Raw genomic sequence first — 25,723 nt, 5'->3', positions numbered from 1 at the left:
GTCCAAACGATATCCATATCGTTTGCGATGCAATTCAATGTATTCATTTTGTGGCATGATGACAGCCATGGAGCAGCCGTCCGCGACCTCTGGGGTTCCAAAATACTCTTAGTTTCTGGGTGTCACTGGTCCACGAGCCTGCTTCGTTCAGGCCGGAATGGGAAAGGAGGTTTGGTTTTTTGAATATGCTAGGCCCAGGGAGTGGCACTATTAGGAGGTATGGCCTTGTTGGAGTAGGTGTGGCCTTGTTGGGGGAAGTGTGTCACTGGGGTGGTCTTTGAGACCCTCCTTCTAGCCTCATGGGAGCCAGTTTTCTCCTTACTGCAGTCAAATCAAGATGTAGAACTCTCACCTCCTTCTCCAGCACCATGCCTGCCTAGATGCTGCCATGCTCCCACCTTGATGATAATGGACTGAACCTCTGAACCTGTAAGCCAGCCCCAGTTAGATATTGACCTTTATAAGAGTTGCCTTGGTTGTGGTGTCTCTTCACAGCAGTGAAACCCTAAGACAATAGGTTAGCATTTTTATCAGCTCTGGAAAAACTTTTTAGCTATTGATTTTTTTTTTTTTAGATTGTATTTTTTTCCTTCTTTTTCTTCCTCTAACCTTTCTTATGTACCTCATTGTTCTCTCATAACTTATAGCCTATTTTTAATCATTGTTACCATGTATGGATTATAAAATGCAAAGTGCTCAATCCATACAGCGTTAGTGGTATGTTTGCGATTTCAGGGCTGGCCACTCTGCCATGGGAAACCAGCTAGTCCTGGGCTCTTCCCTGCAGAACACTTTTTCTCTTCTCCCAGTGTTCTTTAGTTCCCTATAGTACTTTTAGGGTTGAGATCTCATGAGCTTTTCCTCTTTCATGTCTGTGTCTGTTGGTGTGTTTGTTTGGGTCATGTTTAGGCAGCCATGTTTGATGAGATTTCATAGGTGTAGCTTCTCTGATATCTAAGAGATGCAATCTCACAGTAAACTTCCTGCTCCTTCAGTTGTACAGTAGTTCCACACTTTCTTCTGCTATGATCCATGAGCCTTAGGAGCAAGGATTCTATCCGTTGTGGCTGGACACCACAGGATCACTTGTTTTCTGTGTTTTGATTGATTGTGGTTTTCTATAATGGCCTTTGTCTGTTACAAGATGTTTCTTTAATGAGGAGTGAGCTCTATACTCACCCTATGCAGACATAAGGGTAAGCATTCAGTATGTAGTTCTAAATTATGCTGGTTAGTAAAGGAGTTGTTAGCAGTTCTCCAAGATGGACAACTTTGCTAGCCCCGGGGAGTTGGCTAGGTTTCTAGGGAGGTACCTAGCATGATTTCCATTTTGTGTGGGCCTTAAGTCAAAGCAGAGAGCTGATGGTTACCACCATAGTATGCATGCTAATATTGTACCCTAAAGGACACTGGGCCATGCTGGTTATTGTGTTCAAAAGTGCTGGATAAGGACTATTGGTTGTTTCCCTCCCTTGGAAGCTTAGATGGAACCTTCTGGTAGTGTGAAAATTTGAGTTCTCAGGGAGGAAGCATTCCAGGCTGATCCAGTTTAGAGCCTCTGGGTCCTAAGCCCAAATGCATGGTCTCTTCAGCTATGGAGACTTAGCTTCAAGCGCTCAAAGGCAACAGTGATAGCCTATAGTGTTTAAAAGTCTCCTAGACAACAGTGACCGACAACTCAATGGAGAACATCTTGTCCCTAGCGTCAGGTTTTGTTCCCTAGATGGTCGGTTAAGCATTGGTATCTCAGATGGGAGAACTTAGTTTCAACTCTATGTGTATACCTGGACTTAGTGCACTATATATAATTTTGGTGAGTATATAATATGACCTTTTTAGACATGCTTACTGTTACTTTACCCCTCCCCCTCCTGCGTTTTCTCCCTCCTCCCTCACTAATTAAGCGTCCCTGCTGTCTTTCCTTGTACCTTGCCATTCCCTTCTCTTTTGCTTCTCTTTCCCCACCATGGTCCCTTTTTAATTAACTGTTTAATGTACTTACTCCACGTTATATACTCCCATCTATAGATTTGGAGCTAGGATCCACAGATGAAGAACAGATTGCAGAGTTTGTCTTTTTGGGTGTGTGTTACTGCACTCAATAGGATGTTTTCTGCTTCTATCCATTTACCTGCAAATTTCATAATTTTATTTTTCTTCACGCCTGAGTCATCCACAGTGCATACGTACCACATTTTCATTATCCTCAGGTCAGCTGAACGATTTAGGTTGTTTTCATTCCCTGGGAGTGAAGTGGTAGTTGGCCTGGCTGAGGAGGTGTCTGGAGTAGCGTGTTTTTACTTTGTATTTTGAGTTCTTAATATATTCAGGATATTTATCTCCCCACCCCCCATGTATGGCAAAGATTCTGTCTCACTTTGTGGGCTTCCTGTTTATTTGATTATTTCTTTAGCTGTCCTGGAGAAGCTTTTTAGTTTCTATGATCTTTTTTCCCCCTTTGGAGTTGTTAGTATTCTCTTAAGAAAGATTCCTCTGATCTCTTTTTGGGGGAGAGCCGAGTCTGATCACCTAGGTTACAAGAGGTTGAGAATCTTGTTTAGTGTGTGAAGTTTTAATAACTATATTTCTGGTATAATTCCTCATGCTGTTCTTAACATTAGTTCCCAAGTCTCAAACTTCTGTGGGAAAAGTGCACTGAAAACACTTTGTGGATTCTAAATGGTTAAATAGTAAAGTCAACAAGACGGAGTCCAGACAGAATCACCACTACACAGTGATGACCAGGGACAAACAAAAATGAACTCTACACATTAAAAGAAGAATTTGGATTATAGCTACAGTTACAGTTTGTAGTCATGGTCTAAGATTCAACACTGCAGGACATAAAGAACATTTACTAGCACTTTCGGGAGCAAACTTACGTCTTTATTGCTGGAATGCCTACTTGTGATGCTCACTATACTTTGTCACTTATGTGGCCCATGGACCATTGTCTTTGTTACAAGCTAATCTTGGACAGTTGCTTTGGTGGCAACAATCCTTGCTAATTCCTCAGCCTTCTATAGATTTTAAAATATGTTCTGGATTGACTCCAGTAGGCATCCCTTCTGGAGAAACTTGTCTTCTAAATACTTGTTAATGTTCTTGTTCATTGCTGATCCTTCTTCAAAACCTAGAGAACATTAGTGCCTGCAAGAACATTCTTTGATGGATATCCTATAAAATGAATTCTTAATTTTGCTAGTCTGTATAAAAGACACACAGTCCAGGTATTTTATTTACAAGCTGTGAGCCTAGACTGGGTAGGTTTTGGAGCTGTCCTAACTTATATCCTAGCTATATGTCCCTTGTTATTTGCTGTTTCTCATGGCCACGTGCTCATGGTCCATCGCCTCATGGCGGCTTCCTCCTCTTTGGTCTTCTTTCTTCTCCTCTCCTTTCTCTATCTGTGATGTCCAGCCAGGTATCTGAAAGCCTGCCTGTCTCTATTTACTGCCCAATCACAGGCTTTATAGCCTTTTATAGACCAATGAACTTTGGGAGCGGGGTAGCATAACATCATTTTGTGTATAGGAGAATCTTGTCAGGGGCCAGCCAGATCTTGGGACTTAGTGTTTAGCATTTGAATATATAGCAGTACCAGACCAATCCCCCACAACAACCTTTTATGTAGTATTGAGCAGAGGTTTGAATATAAAAATAAATATAAAAATAAGAGTGAGTTAGAAGGTGAAGAGATGATTCAGTAGTTGAGAGCACATACTGCTCTTATAGAGATCCCGGCACTTATGCCGGCTGCTCCCCACTGCCTGCTTCTTGGGTTTCAAGGGAACTGACATCATCTTTGAGCCTCTTGGGCATACTCATGTCTATAAACCCACACACATACACATAATTAAAAATGTAAATAAAATCTGTACAGAATAAGAGTTTAAATGCTTGTTATTTTGAGCTCAGGTCTTACATCTGGGGTAAAAATATCATATTATGAAAACAGTACTCTCTCCCAGAAGTTTACAATGAAAGAAAAGTAATAGAAATCACTCTTTTTGGAAATCATTTAATAATTACCCAACACTGACTTGAATTGTATCAAATTCACCAAGTAAAAATGAGTCCCAAGTATAAACTGCCTCTGTAGAAAAGAATGAAATTGTTTAAAAAGAGAACCCAGTTGAGGTTTTGAAGTAGTTTTTTTTTAAATTAATTATTTTTTTTTTTGCTTTAGATTCTAGTCTTTTCAAAACATATCCAGTCAGATACTTTAAGGACTAATTCAGACCTATGTTAGTTAACATTTGTGTGTGTGTGTGTGTTTTTTTTTTTTAAAGAATAATTTATTTATTATGTTTACAGTGTTATACCTGCATATATGCCTACAGGTCAGAAGAGGGCACCAGATCTCACTATAGGCAGCTATGAGCTACAATGTAGTTCCTGGGAACTTTTGAGCCATCTCTCCAGCCTCTACCATTTGTGTTCTTAATAGAACCCAGGCATGGTAATGACACACCTTTAATCTGAGCTAACCTGGCCCTCCAGGTCAGGTTGTGCTACAAAGTGATACCTTGCGTCCAAAGAAAAAAAGAATCCCACCATCCTGGAACTATTTGGTTGTGTTTCTTTAACTATGTTGCATGATGGAGAACTTGTTTTTTTTTATTATATAATGTTTTAAAAGACCTGTTTAATGCATATTTATATGAAGCAGTGTTTTCTGAATTAAACATGTAAGTATGGTTATATTAAGAACTTAGAACTGTGTACCTTAAGCGTGAATGCATTTGTTATTTAAAAATCACTTAGAATGACGTTTACATCTCAACTATATGTAACTATTTATGTGCTAAGTGTTTGCCGAATGTCTTGAAGGCATTTATATTTAAGATTCACTGTATTGATTAGTCCATAATTAAGCATCACAAAGAGCAGCTAGGTCTTGTTCATTTCAGAGTATATAAAAATGCTGTGACAGTAATGTAACAAAGCTGTCTTTTTCTTTTTAAACCATGTCTTTTATAGCAAATAATGCATAGTGAAGCTTCTTTATCGGCTCCTTTATAGGTGGTAGCGTTCTTTTGTGTCTGTTGCTCGATTTAATCTTTACTCACCTTCTGAGGAAAGTGAAGCTTAAAAAGTTGCTCTACTCAAAGCAGACTGTGCCTTGGCTGTTCTCGGCTGTTGTGTGTTCAACTACTTGATTCCATAAGTTTGTATGTTGTTCAGATCTTTGTGGTTGCTTGAGTAGCTTTTTATATGATTTGGGCTTTTTTATTCTTTTTTTTATTTTAATTTTTATTCTTTACATACATTGCATCCTGACCACAGCTTCTCCAACCTCCTCTCTTCTTAGTCTTCCCCCCACCTCCCCTCTTCACCTAGATCTACTCCTCTGTTTCCCTTTTAAAAAAAGGGATATTAACTACAAAACAAATTACAATAAGATTAGATACAAACCCTCATCAAGGCTGAATAAGGCAGCCTCTTAGGAGGAGAAGGGTCCCAGGTGTGGGCAGAAGAGTCACAGGTACTCTCTCCCCCTCCCACTATTAGGGGTCCCATAAGAGCAACTATGCAACCATAAGGTATATGCAGAGGCCCTAGCTCAGACCCATTCAGGGTTTGTGATTGTCATGTCAGTGCCTGCGAGCCCCTATGAACTCTGCTGCTCAGTTGATACTGTGGCCTGTAATCTCCTGGTGTTCTCTGCCCCCACCCCTGTTCCTAGAGTACTTCCTCCTCTGTGGGGGTCCCCTACCTTGCCCAGTATTTGGCTGTGAGTCTTTGCATCTGCTCCTATCACTTGCTGGATCACTTGCCCCTCTGATGATAGATGAGATCGGCACTGATCTATGAGTATAGAATGATATTGGTAGAAATGATTTCATTGACTTTTTTTTTTTTTTTGCTAGTCATATTTGGTTCTATCCTAGGTCTCTGGGCTTACCAGCCTCTGGTTCTTGGCCATCCACATAGTTTTAGACATGGGCTCCCTCATGTGGTGTGGGCCTCAAGCTGTACCAGTCGTTGGTCGACTACTCTCAGAAATTCTGCACTGCCATTACCCCATCGTATCCTGCAGGCCAGACATATTGTAGGTTGAAGGTTTTGTGGCTGGGTTGATGCCCCAGTCCCCCTGTTGGGAACTTTGTCTGGTTATAGATGGCCAATTTGGAGACTTTACTAGGGTTACTAATCTTACAGATACATGGAGTTTTCACTGCATGAGGATTCTACTTTGCCCCCTAGATGCTCCCCAATTCCAGCCGTCTTTCCCAGGACTTCCCCACTAGCCCTTCTGTTCCTATTTTCACTCTCCCCAAGTTCACGTGCAAAATCCTTTCTATTTCTCCTTCCCTGTGAGATCCACATGTCCCCTCCACCCCTTTGAGCCTTCTTTGTTACTTAGCCTTTCTCTCTCTCTTTTGCAACTTTAAAAATCATTTCCTTCTAGTACAAAAAAGTGGTGTTTTTAATATGAAATTGTAGTAAACATGTTTTTTAAACTTTGAAAAGACTGTTTATCTTCAAAGTAGGTTGATAGTGGAAGATGTTTTATTTTTCACATAACTTCTTAAAGTTGAAGATGAAAACTTTATAAATTACTACAAATTTTATTTTACAGATACTATATTTCGAAAGGTGCTATTGTGGATCAACTTGGAGGAGACCTGAATTCAACTCCATTGCACTGGGCCACAAGGTTTACATTTACTTCTATATCGCCCTTCGCCTTAGGCTCCTTTTTTTTAAAAAAAATGATAATGCTAATATTTAATGTAGTCAGTTGTTTATTTATTGCTGCCCAGTGTTATCTTCACTGGAAACAAAGTTACAAGTGTTCCTAGGGAAGCAGGCTAACCCAGTTGTAAGTGCAATACTTTGAAAGTATGCATGCATACTTGGGGTTTTAGGATCATATTGGAATGAACTCATTTAATAATTACTATGCTTTTGTTAAGTTATCAAAGCTGTTGTTCCAATTAAGACTTTGAAGAAGCATAAACTCGCGTGTTGTTCTAAGGCAACTCCATGAAGTAGGTGGTTGGACTTCCTGTTACTGCATTCCTCATGTCTGCTCTTTCCTGGAAGATTGTCTTTGAAATAAATAACTTAATGTCTAAATGTTTGTCTTTCTGGTTTTTAGACAGGGCCATTTATCCATGGTTGTACAACTAATGAAATATGGTGCAGATCCCTCACTAATTGATGGGGAAGGATGCAGCTGTATCCACTTGGCTGCTCAGTTTGGACATACCTCAATTGTTGCTTATCTTATAGCAAAAGGACAGGTAAAGAAATCTTTATATGTCTTAATCATGTGTCATTTATGGCTTAAATGCTTGATATTTGTAGCATTACATTTTTAATACCTGAAAATACTTAAGTAGTAGTTTCTGATGGATGGGGAAAGTAAAAAAAAAAATGTAGTTATTTTTGTACTAAGTTTTAGTGTATGTAAAATAAGAACAAATACAGCCATAAATTAAGATAATTCTCTGTTAAATTGATTTTTAAATTATAAGTATGATAGAAATAAGTAGTAGAAAGTAAGGGGGAAAATATATAATCTACTTTTTTCCTTTAAATATTTTCCTTAAATATTGTCTTATTAGGATTTCTATGATAAAACACCAAGAGTAGAAACAATTTGCAGAGGAGAGGGTTTATTTACTTACACACATCCCAGTCCACCCCAGGCCTGCCTGCAGCCAGGACAGGAGCTGATGCAGAGCCCGCGGAGGGAGCACTGCTTACACACATCCCAGTCCACCCCAGGCCTGCCTGCAGCCAGGACAGGAGCTGATGCAGAGCCCGCGAAGGGAGCACTGCTTACTGGCTCACTCCCTATGGTTTGCTCAGCCTGCCTTTTTATAGCACCCAGGACTATGAGGGAAGCAAGTATGGCACTGCCCACAGTGAGCTGGACCCTCCCACATCAGTCATTGATCAAGAAAATGTACCACAGGGTTGCCCACAGGTCACAGTCTGTGAGAAACATGTTTTTCAATTGAGGTTTCTTTTTCTAAACTAGCTGTAATCCATGTCAGGTTCACATAAAACTGACCAGCACAATTGACCCATGTCAGCTTGACATAGAATCATTACAGTTACATTAGAACCTTTCCTTTCTCACTTGTCCCCAAGATGGTATGTTAATCTTACCACAATATAAAGCATATTCTAAACCTTCTTTAGAAATCCACACTTTAAAAGTTGAGTTTATTTTAAATATCCAGAGTGTAAAATAATTATTATATTAATACAGATTTTATAAAATTAGTACAGCAGCCATTTTTTCCTTAACCAGATGATTCCCCAATAACCACACAGAGATACTAAGATTTATTAAAAAGCAGTGAGCCAAATACTGTGTAGTTATTACTCTGTTTGAAACCTCTAGGCTTCCTCCCAGACAGTGCTTCCATTTTACTGGCATTTGTTAGTCCTCCCTGATCCATCTCTTCCCTTGATGCCTCCTCGACCCACTCATGACTCCTTCTTCACTCCTGAGTCTCTATCTCCACCCCTCCTTGACTCTTCCTTGACTTTTATTGGTAAGACAGAGAATGAATGAAGAGCAATGTTTACACAAGCTTGAGACAGGCGCTTCTAAGAGTAAACATAACAAAGTCTTGTCCACACTGAAACCAGATAGAGAAATCAGCATTTGAAATAACACAAGGGTAAACTTTACACAGTATACAAAAACATTATACCTACACCAGAGTCATTCTAAAAATATAGTAGGTCTCATAACTATGGACTCCTGCAAAATTAAAAAAGTCAAACTGAAACCTAGTAACTCCAAGAAGGAAGAACCAAGATAATATATAGTCACAGCCTGAACAAACCAAAATCAAACTGGGATGGTCAGTGTGAAGAGCTCAGTGTCAGACACTGGCATTCCCTCCCAATCCTGGGGGCTCCTTCAAAGGCTTTTCACAGCCATCCCCACACAGGACAGCTTGGCTTCTAGTCAGGCTAACTTCACCTCAGCTGCTGCTGACCTTGGTAGTTGTCCCATGGTTGTGGCATCTCTAAAGTACTACAGTCTCTGATGCAGTTGGAATGCGCTTTTTCCTCTTCTGGGCTCTCTTCTAGGACTCCAGTCACACCACACAGTGCCAAGGCTCAGTTGTTCTTTCTGACCCCCTCACGCCTTCAAAACCAGTACTAGCTGGATGACTTTACACTGCCAAGTTCAGCTGCCAGCATATGATGTACCTCAGCCCCTTCTGGGCCACAGCTTCTGTGTGCTGACCCTCTTGAGGAAGTACTCCTACATTTACTACCCTCAATGATGCCAGTCTCTTCTTAATCACAGCTAATCTCTAACTAGCTAACCAACATAAATCATTCTAGAAAAGCAAATATTTTACTTCACTGGTGCTAGTCTCTTGTTAACCACAGCCAACTCTTTAGCTCCAGTTGACCAGTACTGCAGCTTCTTAAAACACTGGGCTGGGTCCTCTCTGGAAGGTAGTGATTGGGCAGAGCATTGGTGTGGGCAAGACGTGGTCTTGCAAAAGTAAATATTGCTTACTATTAATAATATTTATCCTCTTCGATTCTTGGTTCTATTGGGGCCAAGAGCTGATGGCGTCACCTTTTGTTTAACAACAGGGGATTAGGTAAAGGATGTATTGCTAGCACTTTTCTAGCCAGGCAGTCAGAAGCCCTTCACGGCCTAGCTTTGTGAACCAGAGAGGAAGGAAAGGAAAAGAATTAAGAAACTTTATGCAGGTAAATATACACAGACACATACATTCATACATTCTCTCTCTGGTCGGGCCTGACCATCTGTCTCAGTCAACTCCATGTGTATTCATGCATGCTTACGTCCATACACATATACCCACATACGTACATACAAACAAGCAAACATATACATTTGGATGGATGGATGGATGGGGCAGAGCTCCCCAAGTCTCCACACCACACCACACCACCTTTCTTTCTTTTCTCTGGCCTTTTTATAGACAAAAGTTCTTAGAAAATTACCTCACAGATAAAATGTTACACAAAATGGGAGTTACGGAAGGATGCTGATAGTAAGTTCAAAGCAGTGTTCTGTTCCCTATGCTCATTGTAAACGTTTTTCATGGCCTTGTCTTATCATGTGCCATCCTTGGACCTGCATGATATTCCTTGAACATGAATTTGTCCCAGGCCTATATCTCTTTTTAGTGTAATTATGAAAGCTCATTGTGTTACTATTATGAGGAGTGGGCATATTCTATTCTTGATTCTAACTTTATTACATCTTTCTAGCGAAACAACTAAAACAATCTGTTAAAATTTTCTTCCTAAGATTATTTGAATCAAATTAGGAGTTCTATAAAATCCTTAATTCATCTACACAGCATTAATTCATGAAAGTTATGTTGATCTTCAGGAAATCTAATCAATAGGATAGGCTAATGCCCAGGGATTATTATATTAAGTTAATAATGACAGAAAAGGCATATGAGCAAGAAGCAATCCTGACATGAAGTCTCTTTGGGACCTTGCTTCTTAGAGCTCACCCATCGCAGACCATGCAAAAGCTGGGGGCCACCTGTTAGCTTTAGCCTGTCCTATAGGGCTCCTGACAGTCCTGAAGGTTCTTTAAGAGACTGAGAATTTCTCTCTGAAACTTCACATACCATGAAGGCCTTTATCATTTGCTTTCTTTGAGCATTCTTATTTTCCAAGGTCCCTCAGAATAACCCACTGAGCTCCGAGCAACCAACACCTATTCCAGCACCAAATGCAGTCTCACCATAGGCCTCCCCAAAACACATGTTCAACTCTGTCACAAGTACCCCATGACCCGGTACAATTTCTGTTTTAGTTAGTGTTCCTATTGCTATCATAAAACACCAAGGCCGAAAGCAGCTTGGGGAGGAAAGCCTTTATTTTGCTTACACATGACGCAATAGTTCATTGTCAAAGGGAGTCAGGGCAGGAACCTGAGCGAGGAATCTGGAGGCAGGAGCTGATGCAGAGACCATGAAGGAACATTGCTTATTGGCTTGCTCCTTATGTCTTGATCAGACTGCTTTCTTAGAGCACCCAAAGCCACCAGCCCAGGGATGACACCACCCACTGAGCTCTCTTAAATCAGCCCTCAAGAAAATGTACCAGGCAAGTCTGGGGACATTTTCTCAAATGAGGGTCCCTCTTTTGAAATGATCCTAATATGTGTCATGTTGACCTAAAACTAGGTAGCACAGATATTGAAACTTGCCCTCTGAATTGATGTAAATTTCTGTAGCTAATTTTATCAACTGATAATTTTCTATTTTAATAACCTTTTGAGAGGAATGATTTTAAAAATAATACAACATGTTTCATCTTTCTGCTGCATCAAATAATACAGTTTCTGTCAGGAAACATGGGATTTAAGTTCTTGATGTTGATTTTTTTTCTTCTTTTGAATGTGCATCAGTGAGCATAAAATCACATTAATTATATACCTATTCATTAATTATATACTTACTCAACATATTGTGCTTTTCTAATAAATCTATTTTATTAACAGAAATACTACTGCTTTTTTTTTTTACTGATTGTATAAAGTCAGAATATGTTGTGTTCTGGAAAGTGAATATTGCAAAACAGTGTCATGCGTCAAGTTTCATTCTGTGACAGACTAGTAAAAGTTGTCTTTTATTCTAAATTAAGACTGTGTCATAATAGTGTTTGAAGACTACTGAGAATTCTAAAATTGTAAAGGTCATTAAATGTAAACCATGACAAGGGAAGGGAAGGCCCAATTTGTAACCACTTAGCTAGTCAATGGCAGAACTTAGCTTTAGTTAAAAGTTATGAGACAAACTTGCATAAGCCCTGCCCAGCTGAGTAGTAATGTATTAGATTGTATGATGTATAAATTAGATGTTTCCAACTAATTGTGGTTCGGATCTTAAAGTTGTGCTGTCTGGTTTATTATCAGGATGTAGATATGATGGATCAGAACGGAATGACACCTTTAATGTGGGCAGCTTATAGAACACATAGGTATGTAATTGTTATGGACCACTCAGATCATTCAGCAAATACAGTGGAAAGGTGGGGTTAGGAGCAGCAGCCAACTGTACTCGTGCTGAGGAAGCAAGCGTGTGCAGCAGTGATTGGCTAGTTCAGAACACATGTCCCTCTGTCTGCTGGGCTCTCTGTACTTTGGCTCAGTAATCTTAATTCTGACAGTGGAAGAAGAGAGTACCTTTTTTTAAGTAATTACCTTTTCATGTGATTCTGTTATAAGTTTTATGTATTCTTTTAAGTTGTCTTAAATCATTTTTGGATCAGTCTAAATTGAAATACAATATTTTTTATTCTTTAAATATATAGGTGTTAATAACACAAATTCCCAGATTAAAATTAGGAAAGTTAGGTCCGATTGTGCTGCCTCTCAGCACCTTGTTAGCTTATCGAGGGCTGTGCATCCATGACAGTTCATGTTGGAATATTGCTTAATTACTGAGTAATAGTTGCAAGGCTAGACTAGATGTGTTCTGAGATGGAATGAGAATGCAGCCACAGTCAGTGTAGTCTCTGTAATGATTTCGATAATTGAAATTAGGGTTGTTGTTGTTGTTTGTTTGTTTTTTTCCTTTTCAGTGTGGATCCAACTAGATTGCTTTTAACATTCAATGTTTCAGTTAACCTTGGTGACAAGTATCACAAAAACACTGCTCTGCACTGGGCAGTCCTAGCAGGGAACACCACAGTCATTAGCCTTCTTCTGGAAGCTGGAGGGAACGTGGACGCCCAGAACGTCAAGGTAAATATGCTCTGCTGTGGATGGAGAAGGAAGGCACTAACGTGAGTCCTTCTGGAAACGCGGGCTTCTTGTAAGACTGTGATAATTGGAAGAAACTTATTATTTAGTTCAGTCCTTTGCTTCTTCAGAATAATTTGTTTTAAAACTTAGGTAATTTAATGTCATCTTATGATATTAAGTTGGTTTTTAGTTTGTGGGTAGCCTTTTTATTAGTGAATTTGTACAGGATTTTAGAAATTACACAAATGAAGTACAGTAGCTTTCTGGTTTCTTAATACCATTATATATAAGTTTATAGTTACAAAATACACCTTCTGGTCAGTAAAATGGCACAGATGGTAAAATCACTTGTTTGTAAAGGCTGACAACCTTTAAACGAGTCCCCAAAGCCATCCATGTAAAAATGTGGAAGGAGTGAGCCAGCTCTGTCCTGTCCTCTGACCACATGCATGCCATGGCAGAGCATGTACATGCGTACCTCACCTTCGCGCACAGCAGTAAGAACAGCCACAGTGAAAACACAATTGCAGTAAATTGGAGTCATGCTTTGACCTGGTCATTTTAGTAGCTTATTTCTTTAAAGAGCAAGACTTTTAAATTTGATAAAACACTTTATGATGTTTATAGAATAATGGTGAATTAACCCAGGATAAGTATACAGAATTCATCTAAGTGCCAAGTACCATTTAATATGTACACTTTAAGAATTTGTACACATCTACAAACACAAGATTCTGCTGGGGGACTGGCAAGGTGACTTGATCGACAGAAGGCGCTGGCTGCCAAACCTGATAACCTGAGTTCTACCCCCAGGACATGGTGGAAGGAGAGACCTGACTCTTTCAGGTTGTCCTCTGACTGCCACATGTACCTGTGGTACTGGTGCCCTCACACAAACACAATATCAATAAGTGTCCTCCCCCCCCCAAAAAATATGGTTCTGTTGGTAATCTCAAGTTTTTGATTTATATTTTGCATTTTTAAAGGTTTAGGACCCTTTAGCAGTAATCTGAATGACTGCAAATACTATCAGGAATCACTGTCCCAGGACAAACATTTTTAAGGATTAGCTATAATTTGTAGTATTTTATGAGCCATGTTTTATAAATGCCTAAAGGATATGTGCTAATTAAATGTAAAGGGAGTTTAAGCTATCTACTAACCTGAAATAGCCAATCAAAAAGTAGGTATCTCTTGCTGGATCAAGGTATCTCCTTATGCTCTAATGACAAATTTTTCCTCTGTTTGCTTACTTTAAGAAGAGAAGGCTATATTGTTAAAAATGGCTTGGGCTTTGTTTTGTTTTGTTTTAACTTTTATTTCATAGCTTAGTGAATTTTTAGAAACTAGCCCAATTACAAATTTTGAGTTTAGTTTAAATATTATAAACTATAAAATTGATTTTAAAAAGTCATGTGGTTTTCTTTCTATTTTTTTAACTTTTAAGTCTTGTTTCTACTCAAGATGATCAGAATGGTCCACTAAAACACTTGGAAAAAGGAAAGTTGGCTTATTGTAGTGACTGGCATGTGATGAGCGTTTAACAATTACCTCTAGGCTAAAAATGAAGATTTGCAGTCTTTAGTTTTACCCAAGCTGGCATTTATGATAGCCAGGATGCCATTCTGCTACTTCAGAAATGATAGAGTAATGTTTACCTTTGCACAAGATTAAAGGGAATGTTCTGAAAATCCTTCACACTGGCATTAGTAAACTGGCCGAGTTCAGGACAAAAGAATACGGGTGATGATTAACTAAACTGACCAGCGTTTGTTCCTTTAAGCAAAGGTAACTGGAATGTCCTCAGTTCCATCACCTGCATTCTTTCCATCTCACTCTGTGTGACTTGAGAGTCCCAGTCTTAAGGGACATGAACTAGAAGTACATTTCAAGATATTTCTTATATCACTGGAAGAAAAATAGAACCAATTTCAGTACAGCAAGGGAATTTCCTCAATTTGCTTTTTTTAATTGCTATATTAATATATTTGAACTACAGTGTACCAAACAATTATGAAAGCAAGATGGCTAAACAGTTCCCTAGTTTGAAACCAGTGGTATATTCACATAAAACCTTAAGACAGTTTACTTCAGTCATGATCTGTAAGTATTTGCAATGTATTTGAAAATTTTAGCATGTTTTCAAATAATCAAAAGCTGTGATCTTCACTAACCATTGCATAAAACCTTTAATGTTGATAAGATATAAAAGTCCAAAATGAATGTCAGCAGAGCAGTAATGGGGAGAGTGGGTGCTTTAAAGTACTCACATTAGTTCCCATCTGCTGTGGCTTCAGGCCTGGTAGTGATGTGCTACCCAGGTCAGAATACCCTGAAGAGTCCACAATGCCAAATACTGACATTTTATTTAAATTCATGCCCTTTTAAAACTACTCACAAGCTTTTCATTGATATCTTTGCTTTATCTGACACAGATTCAAAGTTGACTGTTGAAAAGTCCCATTTCCACATTAAAGACTGAATCCAGGATTTCATGCATACTAGGCAAACATTCTAGCACTGAGTAGAAATATCCTCTAGCCTAAAACAGTGATTGAGGGTGTAACGCTCTTGGTAAATTCTGGAGTAACATTAAAGCTAAAGGAAATTAAGTCTAAAATTGATTTGCTTATGCAACATCCACAGTTTTGAGGAGAAAATATCTCTGTCTACTTTGCTAAGAAAGATTTTAGTTTCTAAATGTTCTTTTCATATAATTAAAAATAGAAAGTAAGAATGAAATACTGTTTCTATTGGGATCTAGCATTCTCTGTATACTTGAAGTGTAGTCATCACTTTCAATAGAAACCATTTTTTCATTCATTCAGTAATATTGGTTCATTGGTAGGTTGTCAGAATGTTCAAGACAGATTAAGCTCTGTGTTGGTCTCAGAACATACATACTCTTGAAGAACTAAAATAGTGAAGAAACGAATACTCAGAATCAATTGAGTGGCGAGCCTGGGAAGGTGATTGTGATATGAGGATTCCTCTGAGTTGATACATTCATTGGAGGTTGTGAGGAGAAGAAATCAGTTGTGTGGACATAAGTGATAAACAGATTTTTTTCTGTAGAGAAATCTGCACTTTACAAGGCCTAGGAAGGTAAGGCTGAGTTTTAGGTACAGATTTGAGGCTGGCTTAGAAGTTTAACAAGCGAGAAGTGACTTGAGAAACAGATACCAGATCTCTGAGACTCTGTGATAGAGGCTTAGTTGTGTATGCAGTCCTGGGCCACAGACAGGTTTGTATAGACTGCCCACACAGGATGTGCTTTTTCATTCAGACGCTGTTCTGGTTGGAGAAGTGATGGAATCATTAAGACAGGACAGTAGAAAGACTGGAAAGTCAGTCAGGCTGCTGTTTATGTTGTTGCTTTTGAAGGACCATGTTAGCATGGCCAAGGGATGGGGCTAGTGAGAGGATCTGGAGCTGGTATCTCCAGTATTGTTAGACAGGTCAGATTGGAGAATGGATGAAAGCATCATGGATGCCGCAGCTTTGTTCAGCTAGCTTGTCTTTCCATGCGGGTCAAGATTGTGAATGCTGAAGGGAAAGGGCTCTTTGGAGGGGAGGGTGACAGGAAGTCATTCTGTTTGATAATATGTAGCATGAAGGTGATGCTTTTCTCTGTGTACCATTTAAAGCTAATTAGGCTACTGCAGATTTTGAAAAGGAAATTTCATTTTAAAATCTCCAACATGATTCTTTCTTTGTCCATAACTTTGACATTTATTATTTCATTTTTCATTTTAAGTACTAGGAAAGATCATTTTATTAAAAATAAATTGTAGAGGCTAGAGAGATGACGTTTAGCAATTAGGAGCACTGTTGCTCTTGCAGAGGACCTGGGTTCATTTCCCAGTACCTAGATGGTGGTTCACAACCATCTGTAACTCCAGTTTCAAGGACTCTAACATCTTCTGACTGTCAGGTACCACATATGCATGTGGTACACATACGTACATGCAGACAAAACACTAATACACATTGAATAAAATAAATATATCTTTAAAATTTTTAAAGTAAAAATAAATTATAAGGGTAGGATGTAGCTACAAATCTAGATTTGATTTTAAAAGTAATATTCTCTAGATAAGATAAAACAGACATTTTATTTTAAAAATATGGTTAATTGATATTAACTAGAAATTGATTTTGTTACAAATTGCTTGCTTGAAAAAGAAATTAGATTCCTTTAATATATAAAATAAAATTTTCTATCAAAATAAGGCAACTTACTTTGAAGTTTGTTTTAATAAATAGATAACTTTAAAGTACTTAACATTTATATTTGGAAGAGTAAGAAGCAGCTAAATACTCTAGGCTAGGTCACCGGTGGATCTAGGATGTCATGGACTTGCTTAAAATATTACTTGTGACAGCATTTTGGGGGAAAGATCATTGTCTTTCATAAGATAAGTGTCAGAAGAATTTTACAGTCCTAGATGATGCTTAAATAGCAACCATAGGGTAAAAAAGTCATTCTGTACTAAAAATAACAAAACAAATTTATGGCTTATGTCATATTTTGTTTTTACTGTTGTGGTTTGTTAATTTTTTAAGGCTCTTATTCTGTAGTTATATTTATATAGATAAAGTTAGAAATTTAATTTGAGAAGAACAATTAATCTGAGTATTATCCAAGCATTTCCAAAATTTTCTTTCTAAAACTGTTCAAGGATGTCAGTAGACAGAAAGCTCTCCTGTAGTTCTTGGAAGGAGGTGAGAATGTGGAGACGAAGTTGTTGATCAGCTCGTGAACACCCGACCTCGATGGTCTCTAACCTGGCTTAACAGTGAAATTCAGTCCCCCTGAGACACAGCTTCAAGGGATCTTCCACCTTAGCCATGGTTATTTGACCAAAACCCCTGAAAACCGTCTTGTCTTTACTACCAGTGATGTAGTGTCTAAATACTCCATGTGGATTCTTGCTGATGGTACTGTTGTTAGTAATACTATTTTGGCTGTGACATGGAGTAAGCAATGTAGACTTGATTCCAAACCCTGGTTTTAGTATAACTCTGGAATTGTTTGTTTATTTTACCATCAGAACAAAAGAACTATACAAACAGTCAGGTAACTAGAGAAGTTGAAAGGTTTTTTTAAAGCTCCCTCAATCTTTCTGTCTAGGCAATCCTTAGGTGTCACATGGCCCTCTAGTGGAAGGGGTGCTCAGCTGGACCGAGGCAACTGCAGGATATTCTGGGAGTTGTTACCCAAGGGATGGCTATTATTCAGGTAATATTTATAGTTTGGATTAATTAGCTGATTCTGAAAACGTAGGTGATGGAATTCTGGACTAAGCAAGGAATATCTAAAATAAAATATCCCTATTTGTTTAAGGCTCACCTAGATTAGCCCGTTCCTGATTAAATACCATGGTTTTCCTATTAACAATGTGCTTGGGCTTCTGAACGTTTTTATTGTTGTTGCTTATTTGTTTATAATTCTTTGTTGCTATGTAGTAGTGTTATGCTTAATTTTTTGTGTTTTTAAAAGTATATTCCATGCTTGATAAATTATTATCTCTCCCCAAAATGGGATTCTGTTTTTTAATCCAGTATTTTGAAGTAAAATTTCAGTGGTTATTTTTTAAAAAATAATTTGAATATCATTCACATTTTGGCAGCTTTACCTTTTTTATTTAAAGAGTCAGATAAATAGAGGACATTAAATAGATTGACTATATAGGTGTCTAATTTACAAAAGTAATAGAAGGTTTGATTAGGAAAAGCAAGAGAAGGACCATGTAGGAGAGAGCTGTGTGTCTTGTCTCTGCTGCGTTACTGTGCTCCTGGCACTCTTGTTTTAGGGTTAAAGGACTTCATAGCTTGCAACCTGAATGAACTGCTTTTCTCTCAGTCACTCTCTTGTTCTCTTGGGGAAGTTCTGTGTGGGTAGTGACTCTCTGGTAGGTCGAATGCCAGTACAGTGGTAGAGGTAGATGCTGACTTTTTCTCTCTTCCCCAGTCTCTTGTTAAGGCACTTACCATCCCTGAAATTAAACAGATTTCTGACAGCTTGATGCAGTGTTAGGATGTCTTATCACACTCAGTGTTAGGAGTGTGCACTAACTGATAAATTTAATGATAGCCTCTGATCCAGCAGGTACTAAAATACCTACTTTTTGATTTGCTCTCTAATTTGTGAAAAATGCAAGCAAAAATAGAATCTAGAGTATAAGATGAGAAAATGTATTTTCTTTTGTGTTTTGAATGGGAAATGATAACAGGTATGTAATAATTTAGGTTTTTTAAATTGATTTTACTCAATGTTAGAAACCATTGTTGATGACTTTATGTAGTCAATTTATTTTTATGGAATTTCTTTAAAACTTATTAGTGAAAATACTAGTTTTATTTTTAATGTGAATTTCTTGTATTTACTTTGTCAGGGTGAATCAGCACTTGATTTGGCAAAGCAAAGAAAAAACGTGTGGATGATCAACCATTTGCAGGAGGCAAGGCAAGCGAAGGGATATGACAACCCATCCTTCCTCAGAAAGCTAAAGGCTGACAAGGTAACTCGAGGCTGCAAAGCTCTCAGCCTGCAGGTGCAACTTACTTTATTGCGTAAATATTCATGTGCCTGAAGTCTTACATTTTTCATTGTTGTGTTTAAAGTATGATGTCATCCAGAGTAAGATGAGAGAGAATATTTAATTAGAATTATTTATGGTGTGCTGTGATGCTTAGGGATGATGGATACATATAAATGGGTTTAAATCTCCCTTGAAGTGTAACATAAGTTCTACCTGACTGGTCTTTAGTAGAGAAAGGCATTCTGTGGACATTTGTAGATGTAATAGTGAATTGTGAACCATCTTAGTCTTAATGTGAATTTTCTAAAACAAGTACTATAGCTCTAATTAATTGAGCTTTTTATTCTTTGTGATATATTATAACTTTTAGAGAGAAAGCTTCCATTTTTGGCTGTTTCATAGAGAGTCCATTTTCTCCCATGAACCTTCAGTTTTAAAATTTATGGCTATTGGCTTAACTGTCTACTTATAATAGGATTTTAAAACTTAAAACATTTCCCGAAATGCAGAGTCTGTGTTCCTTAGAAAACATTATTTCCCCTGAAAACGAAGATATTATTTAACTGGCATTAAAAAAAAAAAATATATATATATATATATATGCTGTTGGGGATTTAGCTCAGTAGAGCGCTTGCCTAGGAAGCACAAGGCCCTGGGTTCAGTCCTCAGCTCTGGGGTGTGTGTGTGTGTGTGTGTGTGTGTGTGTGTGTGTGTGTGTGTGTGTGTGTGTTTAAGTAAACAATAACTATATATTTTAGCTTGAGAGTAATCTACAACTTGAGTGACATTGAGTTGTTCTTTTTTTTTTTTAAGATTTATTTTATTTTATGTGTATGAGTACACTGTAGCTGTACAGACCCGTGAGCCATCATGTGTGTGGCTGCTGGGAATTGAACTCAGGACCTCTGCCAGCCCTGCTCGCTCCAGCCCTGCTCACTCCAGTGTAGCTGTCTCCAGATGCACTAGAAGAGCACGTCAGATCTCATTATGGGTAGTTGTAAGCCACCATGTGGTTGCTGGGATTCGAACTCATGACCTTCAGAAGAGCAGTCAGTGCTCTTACCCGCTGAGCCATCTCGCCATCCCGAGTTGTTCTTTCTTACTAATTTTTTATAGAAAACTTGAGTACTTAAGCTTTACTGATGACAATACTAAAATCATAGAAGTTAATATTAATCTATTACGAGTGTGACAGAAATAAATAAAGTGTGATATACTAGAAAGCAGCAGCTTATTTATTTATAAGAAGTCAGACTTCCTTACTGGATGGACAGTCCCTGGTCCCTCCCACTGATGCCAGAATAGCTGTCTTTGAAGTTTGTTAACTTATACAGGTGTTCCGAAACTCTTCACAGTTAAAGGTAATGAGTCGTTCTTGCATGTAGTGTTAATGCTTTCATAGCTGTGAGCTAGAAACTTACTTATTTTGGTTTCATTCCGTTGGCCGCATGTTAGAAGATTCTATAATCTGAGTTTGCTGAATGTAAATATTCCAAACTTCTTTTTTTTTTCCTAGGGTCAGATGAAGATTCTTTCTTAATTTAAAGATAATATATTAGTATATAAATGTCCTTATTAGTATATTTGAGGTTATATATTTGGGTAGTGTTTCTCTGTAAAAAGAGAGCTTTAGGGGCTGGAGAGATGGCTCAGTTCTCTCAGAACAGAGGACCTGAGTTCTGTTCCTAGCATCTATGTAGGGCAGCTCACAACACCCTGTAGTCCCTGCCCATCTGGCCTCCAGAGACACTCAGTTCTTTGCTTCCTTCCCAACACTTAAAAACGATGATAAATTAAAAGTCCATTGGGAAAATGAGAGAGAAGGAGCTTCCGGGGGCTGCAGAGATGGCACAGCAAGTACTTGTCTCACAAGCAGCACGAGGACTGGAGGTTGGATCCCTAGAACCCACACGCTAGCTGGCTGGGTGCGCCATGGTCCACAACCCCATCATCCCAGTGCACCAGAGATGGGGAATTCATGGAGCAAGCAGCTAGTCAGAAGAGAAGAGAGACCCTGACTCAGTCTATAAGATAAAAGGTGACAGAGGAGACAGCTGATGTCAGCCTCATGTTGCTACTATCCATGTACACATGTGCAGCTGCACACTGTACACATACACGTATGCAAAGAGTTTCAGCATGTAGTGCAGTGTGTATTATTTTCAGCTCAGAGACTGACTTTCTTGGTTTTCCTTCAGTAGAATCAAACATGTTAGGGTTTGTTTGTCTCTAGTCTGGAGCTGTTTAAGTATGTCAGGCATTTGAATTCCCATACATCTTGCCTTCCAAGTGCTAGGATTAAAAGGTATATGTTAACCTATTTTTTGAAAAAGGCCTACTGGAGGAAAAGATGATAATTGAGCACTTTGTGATATTATGTACCACAATTATGTGAACTCATTTTTTTCTAATGTAGATTAGAAACTTTTTTTTCAAAGATTTTTATTTATTTATTTATTTATTTATTTATTTTAGATTTATTTATTTATTATATGTAAGTACACTGTAGTTGTCTTCAGACGCACCAGAAGAGAGCATCAGAACTCATTACGGGTGGTTGTGAGCCACCATGTGGTTGCTGGGATTTGAACTCATGACCTTCTGAAGAGCAGTCGGTGCTCTTACCTGCTGAGCCATCTCACCAGCCCAGAAACTTTTTTTTTAAAGATTTATTTTTTATTATATGTAAGCACACTGTAGCTGTTTTCAGACACACCATAAGAGGGCATCAGATCTCATTATGAATGGTCATGAGCCACCATGTGGTTGCTGGGATTTGAACTCATAACCTTCGGAAGAGCAGTCAGCACTCTTAATCGCTGAGCCATCTCTCCAGCCCAGATTAGAAACTTTTAAATTATGAACATGATTTTGTTGCCAGCCTATTGAAGTGTGCACTGTGTTTGAGTTGGAGAGAAAACTAAACAAGATAATGCTGACACCCAGGCTTCACTACCATTGTACTTTAAAAAGCCACCTCAAGGGAGGGCACAATTGGGTAGTGGGAGTAGACAGATTTAGAGGGAGCTTGGATCTTCGGAAACAAGCTTAAAACTACTGAGATTTTGAACGTTAGAATATTTTCAGTGTGTATGCACATGCATATACATGCATGAAGAGGCATGCACAAGGCATGTTCAGCATGGAGATGCCAGAGATTGATAGCAAATGCCTTCTTCAGTTCCATTGTTTATTAGTAGTAGTAGTAGTAGTAGTAGCAGTAGCAGTAGCAGTAGCAGTGGCAGTGGTAGTGGTAGTAGTAGTAGTATTTTGAGACCGTGTCTCTCACTGACTTGGCTAGACTGTGGTGGATAATCAGCCCCACAGATCCTCTTGTTTTCACTCTCTGGTGCTGGGATCACAGGGAAATGTGAACACTTTTAGATTCAACCAAGATAACCCCGGAGTTCAAGTTAGTTTAGTGACCCAGTGAGTTTATTAGGATTGCTTATAAGAACTTGTATTAAAAACCTATTAAGAAAATTTAAAAAATTATCAACAAGCTACAAACTAGAAGATAATACTAATAAGTCATATGTAAAACAAAAGACAAACATACAGACTGTAGAAAGAACTTTTAATAAAACCCAACAATGAAAATTTGTCAAAGAATCCAATTTTAAAGTGAGCTAAATGAGTTTGGTGGTATATGCTTGCAGTCCAGGACTTGGGAGGCTAAGGCAGGGGATCTCAACTTCCAGGCCATCATGGGCTACATGGCAAGATGCTATCTCAAGTATACACGCATACACACAGAGAAAGGAAGAAGTCTAAAGATATATCTGATGGTGCACAAAGACTAGATTCCTCAAATGTTTACTGGTGGGATTGTAAATTAAAATACTACATGATCTGTATAGTACAGAATTACATTTATCTCAGAGGCAGGATTAAGTTATCATAGAACTGATAGTAACTCATAGAAATCTATATGCCACTATTTATTGCATCTTTATTCATAATCCCAAATTGTAAGCAGTTTGATGCTCCTTAATAGGTAAATGGTTAAATAGACTGTGATGTATTCATACCATGAAAGTTAGATCAAATGGAAGCCATGTGTGGTGGCATGTACACTTAATCCCAGTACCCAGGAGGTAGAGGCAGACAGATCTCTGTGAGGTTGAGACCATTCTGAGCTATACCATGAGATGAAAATAAAACAAGAAAAGAAAACCACAGCTAAATATCTTTATGTACTTTTGTCACGTAAGAGATTCAGCAAGATATTGAGGTTTGTGAGGAGCTAGTCTGTAAACAAGACAAAAGTACTGCTAATTGCTGCTGTGACGTTACAGTTGTGGTGGATATTACAGAGAGGAGTGTGAGTTTGTATATTACAAGTGTGGGCTTCCGACAGCCAGCTCAGTATACCAGCTGTGCAGAAGCATCTCTAGAGTTCTGAGCACTGTGGGCTGGGAAGCCCTGACGATTCACTTGCTGTTTGTTTGTTTGCTTGTTGTTTTGGTGTGTGTGTTTGTGTGTGTGTGTACATGCATGTATTTGCACACATCTTTATAGATATGGTACACGCGTAGAGGTTAGAGGACAAGTTCTCTTTCACTGTGGGTTTCAGGTATCAGACTCAAGTGGTCAGCTTTGTGTGGCAAGCACATTTACCCATTGAACCATCTTACTGGCCTTGATTTTATTCTTTACTTCATTTTACAGTTTTAATAGACTGTTGGTTTATATGTCTTCTCCAATTTAAGCATCTTTAGCTGTCTACTATGTGATAAAGTCATTGTGATTGTCCTTGTTAGTAGGTCCTCTATTAAAATGGGGTGTTGAGCGTTGAACTACTTTCTGGCTAGCCCATGGTAACCTGTTCTACTGTTTGTTGCTTTTATGGCTGGCTGCATAGAACTCACTCCATAATTTGAACTTCTCATTTCCCACTGCCTTAACACACTTCTTTTAAATGTTGATTTTTGTGTAGTACCCAAAGGCCATAGGCAGATTTGAATGAATAAATTTTACTTTTGGTTACATACTTTCATAAAGATAGCAGAGGTTAAAATTGAGATCACTTGAAACATGCAAAAACTCTGTAACAGCCGGGTGGTGGTGGCACACACCTTTAATCCCAGCACTTGGGAGGCAGAGGCAGCGGATTTCTGAGTTCGAGGCCAGCCTGGTCTACAGAGTGAGTTCCAAGACAGCCAGGGCTACACAGAGAAACCCTGTCTCAAAACTCCAAAAAAAACCAAAAAACAAAAAAAAACAAAAAAACAAAAAAAACCCACCAAACCTCTGTAACATTTGTTTTCTGTTTTATTTTTTGTCTTGTTTTGTTTTTTTTTACAGGAATTTCGGCAGAAAGTAATGCTAGGAACTCCATTCCTGGTGATTTGGCTAGTTGGGTTTATAGCAGACCTAAACATTGATTCTTGGCTCATTAAAGGGTTAATGTATGGTGGTGTTTGGGCTACAGTACAATTTCTTTCCAAGTAAGTGTGTTTCTTTTAATTTTATGAAAGAACATAATTTGTTCCCTGATATGTCAAATTAATGTTTTATATGTTTAGAATATTATCTATTTTGATAATTTGTGAAATTAATAGTTTTTTAAGCATTATTAAAATCATTCAAAAAACCCCGTAATGACAATAGTCTAGTATGTGGATTTTGAAGCTAAAATGCATTAAAATATTTCTTAGAAGTGATTTGAGTTTGCTGAACTGTAAATGTGATGTATTACTGTGTTGTTCTACTTACCTTACCTTTCTGTAGGTATTGCTCTTGGTTGTTGGCATTAGATAGCTAAGAGTTCTGGCTTATCAGCAGAGTGGAGTGTGCTCTGCAGTCACAGAGTCACAAAGTCACAAAGCAGGCTTTTCCCATTGCGTTAAGCACTGAGCATTTCATTTCTTGTTGAGTCTTTTTGCCCTAAATATTGCCTGGTTCAGCAATCCTAGGAAGGTATCTGTGATCCACATCTTCCTATTTAGCTTGCCTTCTTTAAGCATCTTGTTTTCACTGGAAATTTAGAAAGACTTTGGAAATAGTTCACACAAGAATAACTAGTCATATGCTAATGTTAGTTCTGAGAAGGAGTGACTGCTGGGTAATTCATCTCTGTAGTGTTTCTAGGAGCTCTGACAGGTTTTTAAATATTAAATAGGAAATCAAGACTATTTGGTCTACATGGATACAAGGTCCTGTTTGTATCAGTGAGACTCATTGGTATTCCTTCCTAAAGCTAACTGTCACAAACACAAGCCTTCACTTGCCCTGAATCAGCCAGTTCATTTTACTCGAAAATATGTGTCCGTACCTGAACTGAACTGGGCAGGTTAGGAGAGATGAACATTGTCTTGTTTTCACTTGACAGAATTGTAATGTTCTTGAATAATGTGCTGGATTATGAAGTTGCTGTATATTAAAGTGAATTACTGATTTCAGCAAGTTGGAATACATTGAAGTTCTAAAGTTGCAAAGTATA

General features: G+C 38.3%; 1 protein-coding gene across 3 annotated transcripts in view; it reads left to right on the top strand.

The window, feature by feature from the left end:
- Nucleotides 1-25,723, top strand: part of Zdhhc17 (zinc finger DHHC-type palmitoyltransferase 17) — a 68,034-nt gene that overhangs the window by 29,172 nt on the left and 13,139 nt on the right. The window contains exons 4-9 of one of the 3 annotated variants that reach the window (XM_031350260.1): nt 6,587-6,664; nt 7,109-7,253; nt 11,903-11,967; nt 12,571-12,733; nt 19,132-19,257; nt 24,586-24,728. In XM_031350260.1, the coding sequence (XP_031206120.1) occupies nt 6,587-6,664; nt 7,109-7,253; nt 11,903-11,967; nt 12,571-12,733; nt 19,132-19,257; nt 24,586-24,728 (720 nt within the window). Of the gene's footprint in view, nt 1-6,586; nt 6,665-7,108; nt 7,254-11,902; nt 11,968-12,570; nt 12,734-17,867; nt 17,976-19,131; nt 19,258-24,585; nt 24,729-25,723 lie in introns of those variants that run through there. The other 2 variants (XM_031350262.1, XM_031350261.1) reach the window with 2 other exon arrangements.

Source organism: Mastomys coucha, unplaced genomic scaffold (genome assembly GCF_008632895.1).
Source record: "Mastomys coucha isolate ucsf_1 unplaced genomic scaffold, UCSF_Mcou_1 pScaffold4, whole genome shotgun sequence".
In the NCBI taxonomy this organism is placed as follows: Eukaryota; Metazoa; Chordata; class Mammalia; order Rodentia; family Muridae; genus Mastomys; species Mastomys coucha.
Note: the sequence above shows the minus strand (reverse complement) of the source record. Positions and strands in the feature narration are given on the sequence as shown.